The following is a 16,525-nucleotide window of genomic DNA, read 5'->3' on the forward strand; positions in this document are numbered from 1 at the left end:
TGCAGAGCATGATGCTGTATGGTATGGCGTGTCTCTTTGGTCAATTGGGACCAGCTGTCCCATCTGTGTCCCCTCCAGACTTCTTGTGCATTCCCAGCCCACTCACTGGTGGGGTGGTGTAAGAAGCAGGAAAGGCCTTGACTCTGTGTGAGCTCTCACCAGCTACACCAAGAACATCCATGTATTATTAACAGGTTTCCAGCACAAGTCCAAAACGTGTCCCCATACTAGCTACAATGAAGAAAATTAATGCTCTCCCAGCCCAAACCAGCACAATGACTTATGCAAAGTCCCCTAGCAAAGGCAGGAATAGAGTAAGGGCATAGCATTTCAGCCCCCAGTGCAACTCCCTAAATCACATGTTTTTAGTAGTAAAGTGGATCTACTGTGTAGGTTTCAGATAAGTAAATTTCTATAAATAAATATGTCATCTGCTTATTTCAAAAATAGAGTATGTTACTGATGTGGAGCTTTTCTGAAATATAAGCTGATGACTTTCAAAACTTCAAAACCTGCGCTTTTTCCCCCCGCCCCCAGTTGGAAGCAAACCACACAGCCTGAACTCCAGCTAAAAATGAGCTGCCATTAAAAATGGCATGGAAGTGTGAAGCTGAGTTTCAAAAGTACTGGGACCTTCATGCAGCACTCAGGGGAGTTGTGAGCCCAGGATGATAATGTGAGTGGGGTCTGGACTCACTAGTATTTCCATGGCTTTTTTTCCAGGGATTGCTGTGTCTCTGAAGAGGAAGAGTAACAAAAGCTAATCAGAGTTTTAACATAATTGGTTTTCCCCTGGAATTTCCCCTGGAATTTCACTGGCACTGGTAGATCAGCAGCGGACATCCAGAGTTAGACAGCTGTGCAAAGTCTGACATAAACCTGTTTTGTCACATTTTTCTTAGATATTCTAAGGTGCTAAACACATAACTTGGCTTTGAATATGCATCATGTAAGAGACACGTGTTGTTCAGCTTATAGAGCCATGCACAAGTCTCTTCAGATACCAAGAGTGGAATAGTTATTATTCATGACAGCACATACAGCAAGGATCAAAGGTAGGCAAATACATCTATTGTGGAATAGCATGTATAGAGTGCTTTAAACATAATTTGTGATTAATTGCCAAGATTAAGCCATAAATCAAGTATTTTGCTAAGTGAATTCAGGATCCTCAGAGTTTTCCCTTTAAGAGAAAATTTTGAACAGCCTGAAAGATCAGATCCTGCAGTTCTAACTGTTCTTCAAAGTGACTATGAAAGTAATCTTGCTTGGCTTTAGGTTTGTGTGTGACTTCTGAACAAAGTTGCTAACCTTGTTGAAGTAGAAAGATTTTTCCTAATTGTGTAATCTGTAAGCTTGATCTGAATGAGAAATCAAACTATTTTGTCATCTATTATGTTCACTAGTTCCAAAACTAAATAGACGTGATAGATACATGCGAGTTAATAATTTTCCAGTTTACTGATACCAGTGATAAACTTTAGAGATTTTGTGGCTAGTAAATCTTATCTTCCTATCCATCACTTTTAATTCGCCAGGAATTATTGGTATTCCTCTTGCTTGAACAAATTAATAAAATGAACCAAACTGAAATGAAAAGAATGTTCTCTTTGTATGTTGAATTATGATTATCAGTTGTACACATACAGGTTGTCAACATTTATCCAATGAATTCCTGTAGTCATGCTAAAACTTTAATCGGAGGAAGACAGACATAGATAAAGGGGTTTATTTAATTAATCTGATTGTAGCATACTGTGTGTCAAGTTTGACTACAGTGTGCTTTGTAATGATTTTAAATTTTAAGCTGTTTGTTTTGCAGAGAAGGTAATTTAAGTTGTATTTAAAAATCATTCTAAATTTTAAAATAGTTTATTTGTATGAAGCCTAGAGGAGAAGATTCTTTGGAAATAGTTATGCCCTTCCCATTAGTCTATAGATTCATAGTTGCTCCTTAGTACTTTGCCTGTCATTCAAAACCAGATCCTGTGTATATGAATGTTATGAAGATAACAATAACATCAAAGAGAGGGAATATTTTAATAGATTTTATTTATTAAAAATCATATCATAAACTTCATTACTACTCATAATTTAAAAATGTATAATTTTTTTCTAACTTCCCTCTTGATTTACCCTCCTTCTAGAAATTATTTTTACAACAGTGATGAGTTCTTGTAATATTTCAAATAAAGCCAAGCAATGTTTATTGTCATTGTGTTTAATAAGTTCGAGTGAATGACATAGAATTTTCACATGCTATCTACTTGCAAAACTGATACAAATAATCATGCAGTGTTTTCTGTATTTATTTGAAATGGTGAGAGCCCTTTCCATGTGAAAAAAGGCAAGTGTTATTGTCACAAAATTGACTGTCTAATCTGAAGATCCTTGCCCCACGCTCCCCCTGATAGCAGTAACTGTATAAGTACCTCTGCCTCCTCCTCCGAAACCCTTCAGGAGGTTAAAAATAACTCTTTGTAAATTGACCTCGTTTTACTTCCAAGTAATTTACTAAGGAGATTTGTTGAATGTGTTTGCTTTTAATGTATTTGCAGGTATAGAAGCAAAATGTTTATTTTACAATCAATAGGTTATATTTCTTAATCACTGTGGAAACACTGATGGAAGAACCAATGCATTTTTATCAAGTCGGTAAGTTTTGTGTACCTTTATGTTTTAAGAGGAGTAGTACTACTGATTTTTCCCTAACATTCTTGCTGTGTTACTGAAGATACCATGGTCTTATTATAGAGCTCTTCCTGGAATAGTTCACAGAAATAAAAATCTAGTTTATTATATTCTGCAAACTCCATTCAATACATAAATCATGATTTTCTCATAAGAGAGAAATGCTTTGAAACAGCATGCTGTATTCTGCTTCTCTAAATGTCCAAGGGGCTCTTAGTTGGATGTGTTAATTTTTATTTCTTATTCTAATTTTTCTCAGGATTCCTTAGTTTGTGGATTATCAGGCACAACAAACAGTTTGGCTGAGCTGTAGTTGCAGTAAGAAGCTGGTTTGATAGGCTCATTTAATTCTGTAAAAAGGCTAAGATGATAGATTCCCCATTCAGTTTATAGACCATCTTTATTTCTCCAGTCCTAATTTTCCCAGTTATTTAGTCTAAGATTTTTTTTTTCTTGTCTCTGTTAGTTATGTACAAGTGTAACCTAGAAAATTTTGCAACTCTCCAAGTATGCTTGCTAAACATGTTTGTTGAAACAAAGTTATGAAGCAGTTTGAATTGGATGGAATTTTGTTTTGATAGGGGAGAGGCATTTAAAAATCACAAACATGAACAGAATAGACAAACATTTATGTCAAGAGGAAATACATCAGCAACACATCTGACATGTGTGAGGTGGCTGGCATAAGAGAACATGATGAAAGGCAGTTTGCATCTCCTAATCCAAAGGGCTTGCTCTAGTGAACTGTGTCATAAATAGGGTCTGTGCATTGATACTATCTGTTTGTGATATGGAAATATACTTAATGTGCTAAAGACTGTGTGTTTGTTGGGAGAAGGGAGAATTTCTGCCACAAATTATTACAAATCTGAGCTTGTGTTCAGGTAGAGGATAATAACTGTTAAAGTATTGCTTTGTTATTCTTGCCCGCTGGAAGTTTTTTTGCAGATGGGTGATGTGTTTATATGGCAGGAAGTCAGTTGTTCTACTTTTAACTGCATTTCTTTAGGGAGATGTTTATTATTCAGTAATAACATTGAAGAACAAGTGCAAAAGGAAGACATACAAGAGGGAATATCCATGGTTTGAGTGGTGAAATGAAGCTTGAGAAAGATGAGTTTTCTGTCTTATGGAAATGTAAATTTGCTGGATGTGGAATTCAAGTGAGCTGCTTAATCTCTTCGTATCTAATTCCTGGAGGGGTGCTGAGAGCATAGTTTAATATTTGTGAGAGAGGCTTCCAAAGAACCAGATTTATAAGAGATACTTGGTGAAGTATCAATCCCAAATTATTTCAACAAACTAAAGTCTAAGTGTATTTGTGTATGCCCACTGCTTGTAAAAGGGATTTTTTTTAAGGTAAATCTCTGAAGCCATAAAGATTCTGTGCAGATATCTCTTTGTTTAATTAATTGGATAGGAAATTTTTCCTTTTCTCTTTCAGTACTCTGCAGAACTCTGGTCAAGGGTTATAAAATAACTACTTTAATACATTAGGAAATGCTCCCAGTGTGTCTGGAACAGGACAGTTCCCACTGACCCCCTACTATTCTGAATCCCCTCTACTTTGTCAGGAACATGTATTCTGTTTCACATCGTCTGAAGTAAGACCAGATGACTTGCAGATGTTCCTTCCAACCTTAACCACTCTGTGATAGTCCTGTCCTATGCATTATTTGTAGACCTATTTGTTTTAATTTTTTATAAGGTACGTCCCAGATTTCTTTTCTGCTTTCAGGGTCATTCCAAGTGTGGCACTTAGTTCTGCTGCATTATTTGTCATAGTGTGGCACTTGGAGAACCTCAGATATGGACAGGAGTGCTGCTGTTAGTTGCTGTAAAAATATAAAGTCAGTCCTTATGCTGCAGAAGTTACCATTCTAAGTGAGATGGGGAGAATAAAAGAAGTAATTAAGGCAGTATTAATCAGCACAGTTCAACAGAGGTATCAAGCCAACAGTGTTTTGGGTATTGCTGTATTTTTTGGGTGGAGGGTTTACATGTCAAGACAAAAGAGAGTTCATGGAGAAGAGTTTTAGGGAAATAATGAAGTGATTTTGCAGATACTCCCAGAGGGTTCATCTAAAGCATAGGAAGTAGCGTGCATGTTTGAAATAGTGAAGTAGTTTTATGGATATTTCTAGGGAATTTGTCTGAAGCATGAGAAAAGGTATGTCTGTTTGAAATTAAACTAATAGCTTCTTTGGACAACTGAGTGTGGGATTTGGCATCTCATCAGTAGGAGAACAGGCCACAGAATGCCTTTAAAAATAGGACAGGAAGTTTGTATTTGTTGTACTTTGAAAGGGGAAAGAAGCTAAAGGATCTTGAGAAAAAAAATAGAAGGGTCAGAACAATAACTTCAAGAGTGTCTTGAAGTGACATGCTGAAGAGATATGAATGATTTAAGACTGGGTTGGTCAAGAAAGAGAATTCTGGATACAGTGAGAATCTAAGTGAATGAGCAGTCTTTTACAGAAGGTATAGGGAAAGACATGGGGACGTCTGGAATGTCAGGATCTGCAAGAAGGCTGGGTTCAAGAGGTAACTTGCACAGTTGGCCTGACTGACAGGCTAAATATGGCCTTAACCACATCCTGTGACAGAAGTGGTGCTGCAACATCTGTTAGTGGGTTTTTCCTTTTTGTTTTTTTTTGTTTGTTTTTTTTTTTTTTGCAGGTGTAGGATAGAATGTTGTAGAGTTAAAAACCCACATGGAAATGTTGCAGAAGGAGGACACAAAATAGAGAGGGAGGTATGAAATAAGGAGTTACAGGAGTTAGCTGACTGAAGACAGTGAGTAGTATATCAAAGATGTTAAAACTACAGCCTTGAGGACTCCTCATGTTTAGCAATGAAGGACATCTGTGAAGATGATTCAGTAAGGTTCTTAAAGCAGTAATAGTGTCTTTTTTCCCAGACCAGTTTTAAGTTTCTTGTCATAGCTTAAAATGATGTTTAATAGACAGTGAGCTATGTGAAATATAATCAGGATCCGCTAAGACAATATTTGATAGCACATCTTAAATACATTTTTTTCCACAATGAATCTTGAACCTCACCTGGCAGGTTCAGCATAAGCCTGAACCACAGCGTAGTTGTCAAAGAACTAGCTCCTAGAAGCCTCAGATTAAGGGGAAGGGGATATCCCATGCTCTGGGGAAGGAAGAAAGGGTAGAGGAAAGTAGTAGGAAGAAGATGTGAGAAAAAGAAACAGTTCCACTGAGCAAATACTGAGTATTGTCTCTAATTGTTGCAAATTAATCTTTCCCGTAATAAACTAATAATCAGATATTGTAGGCATACAAATGCATTAATACATAGTTTCATTTTCCAGTGTTCATCAGCATTCTGTCTACAGTTTGTTGCAGCTTGCCTGGTAAGAGGGTTTTTTTTTCTTTCAAATGCTTTTTCTAACACAGTTCAAAAAATCTCGCATATTCTCACCAAGCTTAATTTTACAACCTTATGCTTTTTGAAGAAAGAACTTAATATAAGTATAATACAGGAGGACAGTCTTTTGCATTGTTGTATTTATTGTGCTGAACTCTTCTGGTTTTGCTTTATCTGGGGGCAAATATTGGACTGCTCAGGTTAGAGTTGTTGCAATCTCACATCTGTTTGCCATTCGTATTGGTGAATTGTTTGGCTTTGGGTTTTTTTCCCCTTTCTAGAAAGATTTCTAGAAGTGAGACCTCACAGCCTACAAATGGAATCTTACAATTTTCATCATGTGTTGTCCTGGCAAGCAAAAAGGGATCCAACTGTGCCAACGTACTATCGTGTGCTGTACACTGACCGCAGGCAAGTTTTTTTTTATATAAGACACAAATTTTACTTTCAATATTTATTGACTCAAAATACTAAGGCTGAGGTTTTCTTGTCTGTGTGTATATTTTCCCACTCAGAAATGCTCCTTCCCACTCCCCAGTGCTTTCTTGTATCAGAGAATCCAGATAGACTGATCTTTTTTAACTTTTTTGGGTTTACAGGAACTGGAAGACTGCTGAACAATGTTCAAATATTACACAACTCTCCTGTAATCTGACAGATGATTTTAAAGAAGTTCACACTCAGTATTTTTCATTGGTTCAGAGCATCATAGGAACTAAAGTATTCAATTCTTCTTCTTCACTTCATTTTCAACCGATTACTGACAGTAAGTTCTCTGCATTTGCTCATTTTAGTAGGTTTTTATTGCTAGCTAATGTATAAAATATATTCTACTAGCTTTACAGTAAGACACTCCAAGGTGACTTGGTTGATAGCTTATTCCTTTATCTAAGAGAATGTGGATTTGTATATAATCTATCACATAGCAACTAAAAGACAAAGTACATAGATAGCTTTGTGAAATTTGTGGCTAGAGTAGTTCTGATAAAGGGATGAGGTTCTGTTTTTTAAATAAAATATATATACATAAATATAGAGGAAGTAGTGTCACATCAAGCATTGACAAGCATAAAGTAAAAATCTTTAAGTGCATAAGATACATAGCTTTAAAAAAAATCAACGTTGTTTTTATGTCTTTGGGTAGTCATTGTTAAGACTTAAATGCCATGTCTGCACTAGGTGTAAAGGAAGAGATTTGTTTTGTTCTTTAGCCTGCTCTTTTCTTTTTCCTTGCTGAAAGAAGATCCTTATTAGTAGTAATGTCTTCTAGTGCCTGGTGTGGGTTGACCCTTTGTTGTGCTTTTGTATTCAGTTTTGAAGTAAGAGAGACAGAGATTGAGGAACTTCTGTTTAGAAAGCTCAGTAACTCAAGTGATGTGCAGAGACTAAAGTTACTGACCATATATGTTTTTTATAACTTTACTTAATCTTTTACTTAATTTTCACCAAAGGTAATGAATGTATCCTGCAACTGGAGGAGGAATAGGTCATGTTGCCTCTGAATTCAGCACAGAGGTATCCACTTCTGTGTCCACTTACAGTCTCAGAATTGATGAAAAATTAGAGGGAATTGGGAGATAGCCACAAGGATAACTGAAGGATTTGAGAGCATCATTCTGAAGTGGAGGCCTTCAGTCTTTCAGCAGTTAGGTTAAAAAAGAGAAGGATCAGAATGTGCATTGACCACTAGGAAGCATGATGGCAGGCTTCCTCAGTCTTGTTAACAATGCATAACAGCATGCCCTGACTGGAAACCGAAGCTAGATAAACTTTAGCTAGGAACAAGAGGCATATTCTGAATTGACCACTGGAACAAACTGTTTAGTATTCTGACTGTCCATCACTGGCAACTTGTAAATTGAAATTGGATGTTTTACTAGTAGTTCTCTAGTTCAAACCATAAAGCAATCCAATGAAGTCATCTTTTTCAAGGCACAGAACTTACATGAACCCTGTAGTACTTCTTTTGTTTTACAGTGCCTGAATGGGAAAGAAACAATATTCTCAGATATTTCCCTACTGGGTGTAGTTGAAATCTGCCTTACCTGCTTAAGGTAGAATCTCACTCCTGTTGACAAATGGATTTGAGCAAAGACATAAAGGCTTCATACAAAGAGCCAGGAAAACAACCACACTTGACTGTAACCAGATTTAAGCTAATGTTTATTTGTAGCTTAAAAAATGAGGAAAGAGTAAATGTGCAACCATTTGACTGGGACACATTTTCCTGTTTGAGAGACGATGATGGCTCGCATTTATTTAATGCTTAAAACCTCTTGTTTGTTTTTCTACCCTGTTTCAGGAACAGAATCAGTTAACAAATACATATAACTTTTTTGAATTTTGCAGAGATTGGCAAACCAGTCTGCACCTTGATCAAAACATGCTTGCTTTCAGAAGAAACAAAAGTAAAATGCAAACTTTCTCAATTCTCATGGTTTTTTTTCCTCCTGCATTGTACTACATAGAAATAGAGGAGTATGGAGATAGTTTTTTTTCTTGCACCATTTTCCAACATTTCTACTAATTCCCTGTGTTGGAAAGAAAAAAGATCTTAGGTTTGATTCACTACAGAAGTTCCTCTGATCTTGATGGATGTGTAGTTTTGGGTAGAGGAACCAATTAGTGTGCATGGCTCTTCAAACACACACATGTCCTGAGGACCTAACTTGAGAGATTACTTTGAACTCAGCAGAAGTCTCACAGAAGTGTAATTATATTTTGCTAGGTCCCCTGTGCCACTGACAGTGGATTTACTCTTTGGAGCCCTTTAGACCTGTATCCTTCCTTGCAATCAGTATGAATATGTGTGCCGGGCTACACACCACTGAATTTCTACTAACATTGCTTCTAGAGTGACTAGAAGATGACGATAAGCAAGAACGTAATCAGCTTTTCCTATATGTTAACTTCAGCTTTTCTCTCAAATAAATAAAAAGCTCGCATCTCTGTGGAGCTGAAGCAAATCCTCTGTCACATTTCTGCTTCTTCCCTCCCTCCACTGTTTTCTGTTTAAATTCTAATCATGTTGGAAATGACTGTTTGACCATAGAACTAAAATGTTGCAAGGCCTTGTGGATTTAAAACAGTGACATACACTGGAATCTAATTCATCAGCCATGTATCTGTCACTTAAACAGAATTTGGACTAAATACATAGTCTATATTTTTTCCATCTTTTTTTTTTTCTCTTTCCTTTTTTTAATAGCAATCCTGGGACCACCAGAAGTTAATATCAGTTCCTGTCAAAACTGCATAAATGTCACCATAAAGCTTCCAACTTCTCATTTAAGAATACACAAAACGCTACGGTCTTTAATTGATATATATGGAGTGCTTGAATATAGTATTACACTGAAAACACTTGATGGAGAGCATAAGGTAAAAAACGTTGGTTTACTTGTTCTTTAGGGGAGAACTACAATAAGCATAAAATGATTCTGATGGTCAGCAGATTCACAGAAGCAAATATACGAATAGAAGATGCTTAGAAGAAAACAAAGAGAACGGCCAGTGTAATCTTAGCTTCCTTTTACTGCTGAGTAGCAGGCCTAGAAGAGGAATGCTAGTTGACCTGTATCTTTATTTAACATAAAGCACAAAACACTGTCTCAAGAGATTATTCTCTGGGGAAACAATGGAAAGACTGTTTCACAGGAACTACTAGCAGGTTTATGTACAGCTGATTGGAAAATACGTTCAGAAAGGAGTTCAGTATTTTTCTGTCAAACTGGAAAAATGTATCCGGTCCATCTCTGAAACAACCTATTTTGAGTTTGGTGCTATTTAATTATTTTTTTTGTATGCTGAAATAGAGAGGTAGATAGGCATGATTAGAACTTAAAAGTGATCCTCACAAAATGAAGATACAGTCTTAAAATAGTAGAAGATAATTCAACAGGGACCAGTGCAAGGCATAAGACTTAAGAGTAATTGTCTGTGTAATAACTAGAGTGGTAACAGCTACACAAGCAGCAGTTTTGCCAGAAAGGATGAGAGCATTCTATAATGTAACAAGTAAACACGACTCGTGTTGCTGAGAGATAAAAAAAATCATATTTTTACATACTTGGTAGTTGTAAAGCCCACCTACCCCACACCAGTCTGTGGTTCAGAAAAGGCATGGACCAGCTGAGCAGGAACAGTGGGGGCTGTGGGGGATCTTGACACATGACCTGTGAGGAAATGCTAGTATAATAGAGGACTGCTTAGTGTAATCAGGCAAAGCACGGGTAAGAGGCCAGAGTCTCAGAGTATATAAACATTTGCTACAGAAAAGGAGGAAATAAACCATTCCCTGTGACTGTGACCAAAACCAATGAAGTGAAATTGGCAGTTGTGCAGCCTTTATGTTAAACATCAAGAAATATAAATACCTGGGTTGTCAAAGCACTGGAATAAGTTGCCTAACTAGAGCACAGACCACCTGTACCAGAAGTTTTGAACAGCAGGTCAGACATATACCTGTTGGGAATTTAATTTGTCTAACTCATTCTGCCATGAGTCACAGAAGAAGGACCATAACTTGCTTGCCATTGATATTTTCCCTTGATTTCTGAATCAGACTGATCACTTGCAATTCCAAATCTGTATAATCTGTGTGAGGGCACTTGAAGGGTACAGAGTGACCGACAGTTAAGAGACAAAAGGCAATTTATCTTTGATAATATTATATTTAATGAACAGACATTAGGTTAGGATCTTGTCATCAGCTAGAACTAGAGATGAAGCAGTTGTTTAGGTTAGCCACTGAGTTACTGTGTCAGTTTTTCCAGTTTCACATGCCACTACATTTCTCTGAATGACTTTAGGAGTGGCTGGGTAACTCTCTTTTGGCAAATAATTAACTTTCAAACATTGTCTTTCATGGCAGAGGCCACCTGAGGAAACCACTAAAGAAACTTTTAGTACTGTCATTGAAGAATTGTATCCAAATAGAAATTACTGCGTGTCTGTTATGGTCACTGCATCTATAAACAAACGGTCCATCCCATCAGCCTGGAAATGTGTAACTGTGAACGCTGTAGCTCAACAAGGTAACTGTGCTGTGGTGCAAGAATGGATTGTCTGACTTGATTATGTGCAAGTATTTTCTCTTTATGTAGGAAGATTTAAAAGTCAATTAGTCCTAAAAACAATAAGAGAGAAAGTACCTTCTGTTGTGGCTTTGAGCCCTCCAGCTGGCCAAAGGGAATCAAAGGAAATAAAGGCAAAACTCGTGGGCGAAAACAAGGACAGGGAGGGATCGTTCACCAATTACCATCAGGGGCAACTTGGGGAAAAAAATCAATCTAATTTGTTGCAAATCAAACTAAAGCAAGACTCAGAGAAAACCAAAACCCAAAAAATAACACCTTGTTCCCCCTTCTTCCCAGGTTTAACTTTTACTGCTGATTTTCTTTACCTCCTACCCACAAGCGGTGCAGGGGATCAGGGAGTGGAGGTTTCGTTCAGTTCACCACACGCTGTCGCTGCTGCTCCTTCTAACCCTGCTCCAGCTTGGAGTCCCTCCCACAGGAGACTTCTCCAAAGTGAATCCTTCCTGCAGGCTGCAGGTTTCCACGGGGCCGTGGTTTCTTCTGAGTGCCTCCAGCTTCAGGTCCTTCATGGGCTGCAGGTGGACATCCCCAGGACACCTCATGAGCTCGGTGTTCTTTGCAGTGCTATTTTTCTTGCATCTGATATCTGCACAGTTGTTTCTTTTACATCTGGTGCCTGCAGGGCCCTTTTTCCCACATCTCACTTCTCTCTCTCCACTGCTGCATCCAGACAGACCAGCACAACCCATGAGCCCTAGCAGCAAGGCCAGGAGGAGGATCACACCTCCCCCCATCTCTCCATTGCTGCCACCTGACTGTTTTTCCCCCTCTTTTTAAATACATTATCACAGCAGCATTACCACTATCACTGATGGGCTTGGCCTTAGCTGGAGGCAGGCTCAGAGCCAGCCAGCCTGGGCTTCTAGCAGCCTGCAGCAGAAGCTGCCCCTGTAGCACCCCTTGCTACAAAACCCCTTCCATGCAAACCAAACACACTTTCCAAGGGATAAACATTGTGGGGATTTATAAGTGAATTATAAAACCCCACCCCCTTTGGGGCTACAAATCTATTGTTAATCCTACAAACCGTACAAATCTCCACTAACTGCATAAATAGCTAACAAAGATCATGTAAATTCTTTTTTTAATTCATTAATCCAATTTGGGATTTGATCTTGTTTTGTCTTTGGATCAGATGACCCCCAGAGGTCCCTTCTAGCTAAAATTATTGTGTGATTCTAAAAAGCTGTTCTGAATGTGAAATATGAAATGTGGTCATTGGAAACACCATTCACATGTGTTTGTTTGGTTGATTTTTTTTCAGTTGCAGATTATAATATGGTTACAATCGCAGGTGCTGTATGTTTTTCACTGGTGTTAGCTGGTGCCCTGAAGTGTCTGCATGCAGGAGGTTATATTCTTCAAAACAAATCACTTCCACGTACCCTGGTACGTAATAATTCTCATATTTAACCTTTCTGTTTGGGAGGAGAAAGTTTACCATCTCAAATTTCTAATCCCGTGCATTAGATACAAGTTATGTAAATGCATATAATGTTTCAATTTTCAGTTTACCCATGTCAGCAATAGTCTGTAGGCTGCCAATTCTTGCCTGTTCTGCAGAACATGTATTTGGTCTTTCGAAAAAGCATTTCTTGCTACTTCTGTGGTAGGTTACTAGCAGAGAGATGTGATCATTCCATCCTACTCAGCATTTGTTGGGCCACAGCTAGATTGCATCCAATTCTGGTCCCCACCATGCAAAACAGATGCAGATAGGCTGGACCAGCCACAAAGATGAGCAATGGGCTGGAAAACTTGCCCTGTGAGGAAAGACTGAAGGAGTTAGGTCTTTTCTCCCTGGAGAAGAGGAGGCTCAGGGGGTACCTCATTACAGTGTTCCGGTACTTAAAGAGCAGTCACAAACAGGACAGAAGCTCTCAAGGCAAAGGGCAATGGGTATGCTTGATATAAGAAATAAATCTTTTACAGTGATAGCAATCAATGACTGGAACAACCTCCCGAAGGATGTGGTAGAGCCCCCATCACTGGAGGTTTTCAGTATGTGGTTGGACAGGGTGCAAGGTCATCTCACCTAGGCTCCCTCTCCCACAAAAGACTGGACCAGATGGTCTTTGGAGGTCAATTCTGACCCAGGCTGTTCTATGATTCTTTGAAGTTAGGGACAGGCAGTATTGAAGTAACTTTAAATGAACTCTTCATGGTACCTAGAAGGAGGCTGGGTCCTACAGCAGGGCACCAAGCGTAGAACAATTAACCCCTTGACCTTTGAAAATTACTTTATATGTACATCGTTCCTGCAGCAGATAAGTTTCTTTTACTATCTAAGCCAAAGCAATAACTCAAAAACTAACTCCTGGATCATATTGTCATCATCTACCTGAATACTGAAATAGGATGAAAATAAAAAAAACAGAGGAAAATAAAAAAAACAATATAGCTCCGGAAGAAAATTTACTTGAGGTGGGGACAGGACATGTACACAAGGCAAACAGTATCTGCATCACTTTCCACATGCAAGGGTATTCTCAGTAGTCACGAACAGTGATTGGCAGAAAAGTCCATGATTAAGGAAAAGTACTTAAGGAAGAGAGAAAGGTAATGGTAATATATCATGCATATTGTTCCACTGCTTTGAATAAAACAATCTACCTTTGGCTTTTTCTGTAATCAAGTGTTAGCGCTTGAGGAAGCCAGTCCTGAGTCAGTTGATTTTTTATTTTAATAGAAGAGACTGAACTGCCACTAAATTTCAAGCAATAATAACAGGATTCCTAGGACTTTTATCCATCTTTCCTTGCTTTTTTGTTTTAATAGTCTCTGACCTCTTTTACATTTAATTCTGTGGGGTGTTTCAGCATAAAAGTTTCCATTTTCTGCAAACATATCCAGAGCATATTGGTGTCAATGTTTTCCAAGACTTTTTTCCTCATGTTTCTGTCCTTTGTTATGTCTTTACCTTCGTGGCCCTAAGATTGCTGAACATGACTCTGCAGAGTAGTGTCTTAGGTTAATTTTTCTTATTGTCAACATTTTCCCCTAATGCTTTGAATATTCAGTAATCCTCAGAAATGCAGAATAAAACTGATAAAATGGGACTTAGGATGATATATAGTTCATTACTTCAAATGATACATTTCTAAAGGACAATAAAATTGATCAGACACGTAAGGCTTCTCTTTTGCATGGTAACTGCGAGAGCTAATAAAGAGTTGCAAGATGCCTAGAGTCTAAGATGTATTTCTAAAATGAGCTTTTAGTCACGGAAAAATGTCTCAAAAAAAATTAAAACAGACCTGACAGTGCTTGGCACTACTGTAATTTCTTTACAGCTGACAGTGCTGTGTGTCTTGATTTGTAGTGAAGGCTGTTGTATCTACAGGAAATGAGAAGAGGGGACAATCCTAGGTGCTCTGGACTCTGCAGAAAGAGCCAAAAAATGTGGCACAGAAAGAATCATTTGTTTGACAGACTTGTGATTGCGGGTACCTTTTTTATATTTTTCTGCACATATGTGTGGATTTGATTGTTTTTTTTTAAATTCACTTTGCTCTTTCAGGTATTCCCCAGGTCTTTATCCTTTTCATGTTGGACGCTCGAATCTGAAGACATAGACTCTGTAGAGATCTTGTACAAAGAAGTTAAAAAAAAGGCAAATGAATCCAGCGTTGGTGTCAGTGATGAGGATGACAGCAGTGACGGTGACAGTGATGCCATAAGTAATCATGGCTATACAAGGCGTGACATCGTAAGCAAAGTACCACATTCCTCTGACATGCCAGATGTGTTTGTACAGTACTCTACAAATGGTACAAGTGGCGACACCAGCAGCCAGACAAGTGAAAATCCAGAAATTGACCCGGGAGATTCTGAAGAGCATGAGATGGACATTGAAGAAGACAAAGACATGAGTAGTGAGTTATTTAACCCTTTATCTGAGGTAAATGATAACTATTCTAGTCGAAGGAACAGTGCCTGCTTTACCATTAACTTAAGAACTGTGCTGTTGAGAACGTCTGAAGAGAATGTGGATAGTTCTACAGCCCTTCTGTTTTCCCAAGAAGATGCAGATGACTGGCAATGTTCTCGTGCTTTTGAATCAAAACCCCTGGATGACATAGGAAGTGTACAGAAACCACGTGGTCAGAACGGCTCTCATGAATGGCAAAATTCCTCTCATTCTTCTGATGAAAGTGACTCATCAGATTCAGATATGGACCAAAAAACTGAATACCTAAGAAGATGAATGTGAGGACCACTATTACTTTATAGCATTTGAATCTAAATTTTCCAACTTTATTTCTGGACTCAATGCACAGATCTTGTCTTCTTTTAACATTATTTGAGTATATGCCTGGAGACTGAAATTATGAACCACTCATTTTTAACAAATATATTTCTCATCTCTCTAGGTATGGTTCAGGCTGGATTATCCATAGAGAAACAAAAATGATTATTCGGATGCAGCAGAAAGAGTAGTTATTTCATATTGCAGTTTCATAGTGAATTATACCTTCAAGTGAGAAGTTAGCTTGTAGTACAGGGAGTTGCAAGTGGCAGGGCTCTTAACCAGACCACTTTTTTGCTTTGAAAGGACTCAGCTATTATTCTTCAGCTCTGTTGGGGAATTACTCTGAAACCTGTTTTGCTGGATGGATTGCTGTATTCCAGTCAGTGAACTGATTTATGCAGAGAAAGCTGATCAGGTGAAATCATGGAGGTGTGGAGATAAGAGTACTTGGCTTACGAAAGAGTTACTCTTACTGTGAATCAAGGCACTAAATATACCTTTTTATAATTTTTGTAATATAATTTTATACAGTTATTGAATACTACTTCTTTTACATCTTTTTATGACATGTAAACATTACTTCAGTGTACAGTTAAACTTTAACCTGTGCTTCATAAAAGAAAATTTTTCATATCCCTGTTTGAACTTTTACTCTGGCTCCAATGTGCTTTTGACAAGCTGCATGATTTAGCCTGCTAAGAATTTACTCCTTATGGGAAGGCTTTTGGGTTATCATATAGCTGAAAAAGCAACTTTTTTTCTGCCTTGGTACTACTTTTCTGCCCACAAGCAGTTTCTGGCTGCCGTGGCTGGCAGTCATTCTTTGGTCAGGATAGCTGTGAGTAGTTTCTGAGGTGCTGAAAAATACATCCTGCTGCTGCAGTGCTTTTAAGAACTAAGTAAGTGTAAGTGCCTGATGGCTTGGATCTTGACTGGCTAATTCTTTCCAAATTTACGTATCCATAGAGTTATCAGATGAAACATCCACTCCCACTGACCCTGTGACACTGCTGTTTGTACAGTGTAGTTGGTGTGCACCTCTCCACAGCGGCAGAAGCTGGGGGGATCGCTCACAAATAAGTGAAGGCAG

The 16,525-nt window shown here is 38.1% G+C and overlaps 1 protein-coding gene across 1 annotated transcript; it reads left to right on the top strand.

The window, feature by feature from the left end:
* The first annotated feature begins 583 nt into the window (after window positions 1-583).
* Window positions 584-16,138, top strand: IFNAR2 (interferon alpha and beta receptor subunit 2). The gene is made up of 10 exons (XM_069871243.1): window positions 584-824; window positions 913-1,055; window positions 2,559-2,655; window positions 6,029-6,070; window positions 6,366-6,495; window positions 6,684-6,850; window positions 9,293-9,465; window positions 10,958-11,120; window positions 12,454-12,572; window positions 14,704-16,138. Exons 3-10 carry the CDS (start codon window positions 2,625-2,627, stop codon window positions 15,388-15,390), a joined length of 1,512 nt encoding a protein of 503 aa, XP_069727344.1. The 5' UTR covers window positions 584-824; window positions 913-1,055; window positions 2,559-2,624; the 3' UTR covers window positions 15,391-16,138.
* The last annotated feature ends 387 nt before the right edge of the window (window positions 16,139-16,525 follow it).

This window comes from Phaenicophaeus curvirostris, chromosome 1 (assembly GCF_032191515.1).
Source record: "Phaenicophaeus curvirostris isolate KB17595 chromosome 1, BPBGC_Pcur_1.0, whole genome shotgun sequence".
NCBI classification, from domain to species: domain Eukaryota; kingdom Metazoa; phylum Chordata; class Aves; order Cuculiformes; family Cuculidae; genus Phaenicophaeus; species Phaenicophaeus curvirostris.